This window comes from Papaver somniferum, chromosome 10, assembly GCF_003573695.1.
Source record: "Papaver somniferum cultivar HN1 chromosome 10, ASM357369v1, whole genome shotgun sequence".
Taxonomy (NCBI): Eukaryota; Viridiplantae; Streptophyta; class Magnoliopsida; order Ranunculales; family Papaveraceae; genus Papaver; species Papaver somniferum.
The window spans coordinates 94,119,913-94,126,923 of NC_039367.1; the positions used below are offsets into that span (position 1 = coordinate 94,119,913).

The window sequence follows — 7,011 nt, forward strand, 5'->3', positions numbered from 1 at the left end:
GAGAGGAAAGTAATATAATTAGGTGAAATATCTTACGAACATTCATTTAAAGACTTTTGTGAAATCAAGAATCTCTACGAGTACCGTAGGTGGGAAACTAGATAATTGCATTTTTATTTTAGTTTTCGATTATTGATTTGATTGACTAAATATTGTTAAAACTTTGATTGCACCTAGTTTGATCATTCTTGAGAACCTTCTCTTATGACATAAGTTCACTCAAACTAGATCAAAGTATCTACGGGATCTTCAGAATTGATTTTAGATCTGAAGATAACTTGTGATCATCCATTGTTAACAGACTCCATTCTGTGTGTGATAGATCATAAGTGGATTCAAGTTTTGTATGCAGGTATAATTGAAGGCATTGAAGATTTGAAGACAAAAATATTTTTCTTATTGGGTTTCACAATCTGGCGATTAGTGCACACATCTTGATCGTATGGGATCCGACTTATATTAGATTTATCTGATCATAAAGTCGTTCAGATCGGAAACTATCATTTGGTGGTATTCATCAATATCCGTATCTGATAGTTATGCATCTAAATCTAAGTTATTGATTCAGGTAGATCTTACCCGACAAAGGAGTTTATTAGATTAAACATAAGAGAAGCCTTTGTCAAACAACTCAACATATATTTCTTAAAGATTGAATAAAGTGGTTATCAAACAGATTTATTCCTTTACTGTTTGGTAGACGATCAAAAGGAGTTGAGTAAATAAGTCTTTACAAGGATAAAAAAACTCAAGATAGTGATTTCTGTCTTGGGATTCACGTGCGTGACACAAAGGTTGTAGGCGCAAGAATACTGAGGGAACTAAGTAACTAGGGGTAGTTTACTTGGTCTCAACTATACAAAGTTTGGATTTTGTTCTTTGTATAGCGTCTTAATTCTAAGAGTATTTCTGCATTTGCAGTTTCCTCGTTAACAAAATCTTGTTTTTGTTATTTACTTCCGCATTATAATTGTTTAGTTATAATTAAGTAAATACACTTGTACCTTAATCCAAGACACTTGATAGTGAATCCTATAGTCAATAGGTTTTTATATCGTAACTATTATCAAGTGTATACCTTGTTGTCGTATTGTCTCAACTATTGTCCATAGACGATCACAGTTGGTATCAGACTTATAGGTTGAAACAAGACGATTGTGGTGTATTTGGGTATCCTCGTCTTATCAGTAACCGATAATTTAATTTTCTCTTTATATTCCATTAATAAAGTTATTTCCTCTTTATCTTATTCTTCTTTCCTTTTCGTTTTGTTCCTCCACTTTATATATTTTCTTCATCATTTTTGTTATACAGTAAAACCCGAATCGTATTTTGGTAGATCTCATGAGAAGTTCAAATTATAACCCCACATATACACATATTTTTTTTCTTCTTATTTTTAGTTACTCGAATCATTCTGAAAATGATTAAATTTTCTACCCAATCTTAAAACATGCGAGTAACAACCAATATTGGGAAATCATTCATGTTCCTAATCATAAAACGTTAGAGTAACAACAAATCGTTCATTGCCCCAATTAAGGGAAAAGAAAAGGAAATAAATTATGTGTATGTTCTCACAAACTCTAACAATAATTTCTATTTCTCGTGCTAAGATGAAGAGGTTCTATGTTTTCACACCCAAAAACTAAAACAACATGGCTTAGAAAGTGAGACTTTAAAATTTTAAATTAATTGGACATTAGTCTCAAGCTTAAGAGAGAGATAGATAGATAAAGATTAAGATATTCAAAAGAAAAAAAGAAAAAAGATATGTAAACTGCAATGTTTGACATAGTTAGATATCAATCTTTATGCTTCACATGAATTTACACAAACACATGATAGTCAATAAGACTGTCGGCAGATTAATTCTAAGTATCCAAAAATGTTGGCGTTTCTTATTCCTTAAAAAATAGGTTTGTTAATGTGGATTAAAATATAAACATACAAGGGGTAAATTATGAAGCGAAAATTCCCAGAAACAATTAAATTTAGTTACCAAACTTTTTAAGTTCCCCGACAAGGATGGCAAAATCCAATATAAAATAATATTACTTTAATCTTCCTTAACCTCTATTCTAGTATACAAGTTAACATTTTTCGATGAATAATCAACAACATGAAGGGGTTTAAATAGAAAAGATGGACAATAAAATTTTAGATTTTCAGTGAAGCTCATACAATTAATAAATGGATGTTTCTATTTTGTCTACATGGGGTTAATAAAACCAAGATATTTTTGTTTCGATGAGAGCATAGTCATTAATTCAGACTCTGGATAATATATGATGTTAGTAATGGTGAGTATTAAAGATAGGTTGGTGGTGACATGGCGGAGAGGACGATTATCGCGATAGGAAGATGAACACTTAAGATAAATATGAAATAACAACTGTACTCAAAAGGGGTAGTTTGGTATGAATTGAAGAAATATATTGACTAGGTCATATTTAGTAAGTTTACAACGTTTGTTTTTGCTTTTCCTCCTACAAAATCTAAAACAAAGTAACCCAAAGTAATTGTGGGTTTGGGTAACCTAATATAAAGATCGAATGCCACATACATTTAACAGATGGAATTTGAATTAATGCAATTTAACCACTCTAGCTAACACTTAATGGGTCCATAGCTCAGTGGTAGAGCATTTGACTGCAGATCAAGAGGTCACCGGTTCGAACCCGGTTGGGCCCTTTTTTATTAATCTGATCTTACATCACAGCTATCTTGATCCAAGTACGTTCCGTTCCCGTTGCCCTTCACAGAGGCCATATAATATGCAGATTTTTTTGTTTCTAATGGCACCCAGAAAAAGTACAGAAGGGAAAGATGGGGCAGTTAGATCGTCTTCTCACACTCCACACTTTTGCTCCTCCTCCTCCGCCCAAACCTAATGGATTCCTCGCAAAAACCTTCAACAAATTCCCGATTTCCCGCCTCCAATTTCCCACCATTTCTTCTTCTATTCTTAGTCATTCTATAAGAAATTTCGGAGACCAAACCAACAAGTCAACGGTTCTTAAAATACCCATTTCTCCTCGATTTAGCCATGTCTGCAACATGAGCAAAGACTCAGGTATATTTTACCTTCTATTATCTCTATTTCTCTCCTTTTTGAAGTAATTTGATATGGATTTGCCCTAATTTGTTTGGGTATTTTGGTATTTCAAATGGATAGAACAAAAATTTGACCTTGAATTAGTTGATTTTGAAGATAATTCTGATTAGGGTTTAGGGTTTATTAGAGAATTTTGAGTTTGATATGATTATGTATGTTCAATTTTTGCTGGAATAGATATGATATCACAGCTGGAACTTGGAAAGCCTGACGGGAAGCCGGATAAGCGTGTGAATGGAATATTCTGGATTTTACTTATTAATCTTGGAGTTTTCGCGGCTGATCATTGGTTTCATGTACTGTAAGATGTGTTCTTTTAATGTACTTACTGTTAGTAACCTTTTGATGATAATGTGTATGCATAATTGAAGTTTGGTTTTGGTTATTTGCGAACTGGTCAATGAATTGATATGAGAAATAGGTGAAGTCAATAAGATTAATTTTAACAACTGCAATGAGCAAGCAGACATTTGTAATGAAATTTATTAAGAAAATCTCCAAGCTTGTGTTACGACCGTGAGAACCCAAAGTTGCAACATGGATTATATTTATGGGTATAAGAAGCATTGAAAATGTATACCACTAGCAAACAGAATATGTAAAATGCAAATTTCAATTGTATTCTTAATGAGGGATACCTCATAGATTACTTCTCCCATCATAAAGTATGGAATTGAGCTGTGACGTTAGCTTAATCAACCAATCTAGTGAAGGATCCTTGTTTTGAACTTGCATTTTGGTTTGCTATATGGATTATAGATGTGGTAAAACAAACTGTAATTGCCAATCACACTTTCCGTTATATGAGTTTGATAAATGAAAAAGAATTTCTATGTTGATATGTGAAGTTCTCGAAGTGAAAACTGATATGGAATTACACTTTTCTTTTCCTTTCTCAGATAAGGGAGATCAAAGGACTTTACTTGTATCACAGTCTTCCAGTTTGGTACCAGTTTGTGACTTCTACATTCTGTCATGCTAACTGGTGAGACTTCTCTACTTTTTGATGCTTCTAATGATATCTGAAATAGAAAAGCTATCATCTTTGATCTATGCAAATTATCCTCAAACATTTTTTAGTTTCCCAATATTTTAACTTTTGGACTATCTTCGTGGTGATAAAATTTCACAGGAAGCATCTCTCCAGCAATCTGTTTTTCTTGTACATTTTTGGTAATTTCTCACTCTTTCTTTACATGTGTGAAATTTAGTTCTAATGGACAAAACTTCTTTGGTTTAGAGTTCCAAAATAATGTGGGTTTTTTCTTTGGTTTTTAGGGAAGCTTGTTGAGGAGGAGGAAGGAAACTTTGCATTGTGGACTTCTTATATTCTAACAGGTCTTGGAGCAAACCTTGTGTCGTGGTTGGTTCTCCCAAGAAATGCAGTTTCTCTTGGAGCGTCTGGTGCTGTGTTCGGTCTATTTGCTATTAGTGTTCTTGTCAAGGTAAGGCTAATCAATTATCCTGCCACCTATCAAAATCATTGTAGGAATGAGAACCGAGCTACTCGATTCCATCCTAACCACCGCTAATGTTTTCTTGCAGATGTGCTGGGACTGGAGAAAGATCCTCGAAGTTCTTATACTGGGCCAGTTTGTAATTGAGAAGGTAATCCTGCTGCTTCTACTGCAAAATGATTATAGCATCTCATTTATGTATGGAATCATCCTCTTGACATCTAACAACATTGATATGCTGATATCAGAAGAGTTAAAAATTGAACCTTAGTATTGAGTCACTATTGACTTTGTTGCGAATTCGATAAACCTTTACAACTTAATGGTGTCAACAATAACATTTGAATTACTTCTTATAGTTATATTTAAGGTACTTCATAAATACTCAAACTTTGTAAATCTGAAAAACTGGTGAATGAGGTTTTTTCTTTCAAGCTTTATTAGTGAAGTTACTCATACTACAATTCAACCACATCATCTTTTAATACCTGGATTGAACACTGAAAGTCTCTGTTTCCAACAAATACTTGACTGATACTAGTCAATAGGCCTGATAATAGCTTACTTATAATTACTATTTTTCCTTTCACATAGTGTGGTGATGATTTTTTCGAATCCAAGTACCAGGGTTTCTTTTGGTTAAATCCTTCATGCCTGCTGCATCCAAGTAGAAGGGTTTCTTTTGGTTATATCATTCATGCCTGCTGCATCATTGGCTTTTTAAGTATGTTCTTTGGCCCTTTGGGTAATCAGGTGATGGAAGCAGCACAAGCTTCAACAAGAATGTCTGGCGCAAGTTCCGCTATGCAGAGCGTCAATCACATTGCTCATCTCTCTGGCGCTTTGGTCGGTGCAGGACTGGTTTGGCTTCTAAGTAGAGTTCCATCAGAACCTTCCGACCAAGACGTATCGAAGTTGAGTGATAAGACAAATCGAAAAACTTAAGGTGGGAGGATATGAACACCATTTCTAATCATAGTTGTTTAATAATATTATTACATTTTGGTCTTATTATCAATTAAGAAGCTAGTTAAGCATGCTGCTATCCTTGGAAACATATTGGTAATCCTCCTTTTATGTGTATAAACAGGCTGTTTTGAGAAGATAGGCAACACAACAATCTTTTTTAGCAGAACCAACTGTACTCTGCCTGTAGTAGAGAGTTGAGTTCCGGTTGCTTGGCATTGTACTGTATTAGTTACAGATGAATGTGGTTGTTATTTTAGCAGCAATTTTCTTGGTTTAATAGCATTTTGTTGAGATTTTAGCAACTATTTAGTAAGGAAAAAGGGGACTAATGAGGATATGAGAAGAACAGAAGTCAGAAAACCTAATATAGGACCATCCTGACTGACATAAGCCCAAGCCCGATATTGCCTGATTTCCTGAAGTACAGGAGATCTTTGCATTTGATTAGAAATCTAGAATGTTGAAAATTAGAATTTGGAATACCAGAAAAAATAGTATAAACCTGCCTGGGAGTTGTACCATTTATTACAACCAGGTTTTACAGTTCTACTAAATCAGATTTTAACAGGATTGATTAGTCAAAGTTACTTGAAGTTTTCCATTTGAATATGATTATTTCGCTGATGATGAGTCCATTGGATTCAGCTGATGATTTCATTGGATTGAAGCAACGACTTTAGACACAAAACATCTGTAAAATAACCAAAAGAAATCATTTAAAATATTAGACGACTTTTGAAACAAACAAAATTAAACATTTTAAAATGTAAGATGAAATTTCATTGGAATAGGAGAGCAATGACTTCTAAAAACAGAACAAGCTTCTAAATTGATGAAAGGAGACACCTACATACGGGCTCTCTTTTAGTATCTTTATCCTTCTTTTTGTTTGATGAAATCATTCAATAAGACGTTTGATGTGTCAAAATCACACCAGAAATCTGTTGCAGTTGATCATGTGTGCTTCTTATATTGCAAGAACCATTTCCCATCGACCACCTGTAAGTCCCTAAAATTTTGTTTTGTTCTCATCTTACTCTTATTTATTTTTTTCATTTTCAAACCCAGATTGAACCCCATTTCCGCTGCATGTTTCCATCACTATTTCTCAAACTCTGCTTTTTCTGTCTTTGAAGATTAAAAGGATTTCATGGATTATTTCAAGATTCTCCCTTTGGAGATCACATTAGACATTTTAACTAGAATACCAACTGAATCGGTTCTTAATTGTAAATCAGTATGCAAAATTTGGAACCATCTTGTTTGTCATCATCCATCATTCTCTAAAATGCACTCACATCGTCTAAACAATCCTCCTGCTATTGATTTTTATAAGCTGGGTTTTATTGCCTTTTCATATAAATGGAATTCTACTTTGATACATGAAAATGAAAATTTTCACTATTTTGAATACAATGAGAATCAGGAGTCAACAACACCCATAGAGAGAATTCGAAGGTTTAATTT

General features: G+C 33.7%; 1 protein-coding gene and 1 non-coding gene across 2 annotated transcripts; both read left to right on the forward strand.

Moving 5' to 3' along the window:
* The first annotated feature begins 2,622 nt into the window (after positions 1 to 2,622).
* TRNAC-GCA lies at positions 2,623 to 2,694 on the forward strand. Its single transcript has one exon. It is a non-coding gene; the product is annotated as a tRNA-Cys (tRNA).
* Positions 2,695 to 2,773: 79 nt separating this feature from the next.
* Positions 2,774 to 5,846, forward strand: LOC113319572 (rhomboid-like protein 11, chloroplastic). The gene is made up of 7 exons (XM_026567821.1): positions 2,774 to 3,076; positions 3,296 to 3,414; positions 4,018 to 4,103; positions 4,251 to 4,291; positions 4,397 to 4,563; positions 4,664 to 4,726; positions 5,329 to 5,846. The coding sequence occupies exons 1-7, from the start codon at positions 2,830 to 2,832 to the stop codon at positions 5,518 to 5,520; spliced, it is 915 nt and encodes a 304-aa protein (XP_026423606.1). The 5' UTR covers positions 2,774 to 2,829; the 3' UTR covers positions 5,521 to 5,846.
* The last annotated feature ends 1,165 nt before the right edge of the window (positions 5,847 to 7,011 follow it).

What these genes read in the sequence shown, in the direction of transcription:
- LOC113319572 (XM_026567821.1), top strand. Translation starts at nt 2,830, where the DNA reads ATGGGGCAGTTAGATCGTCTTCTCACACTCCACACTTTTGCTCCTCCT. An exon ending in CTATTAGTGTTCTTGTCAAG is followed by an intron (nt 4,564 to 4,663) that starts GTAAGGCTAATC and finishes GTTTTCTTGCAG; the next exon opens with ATGTGCTGGGACTGGAGAAA. An exon ending in GCCAGTTTGTAATTGAGAAG is followed by an intron (nt 4,727 to 5,328) that starts GTAATCCTGCTG and finishes TTGGGTAATCAG; the next exon opens with GTGATGGAAGCAGCACAAGC.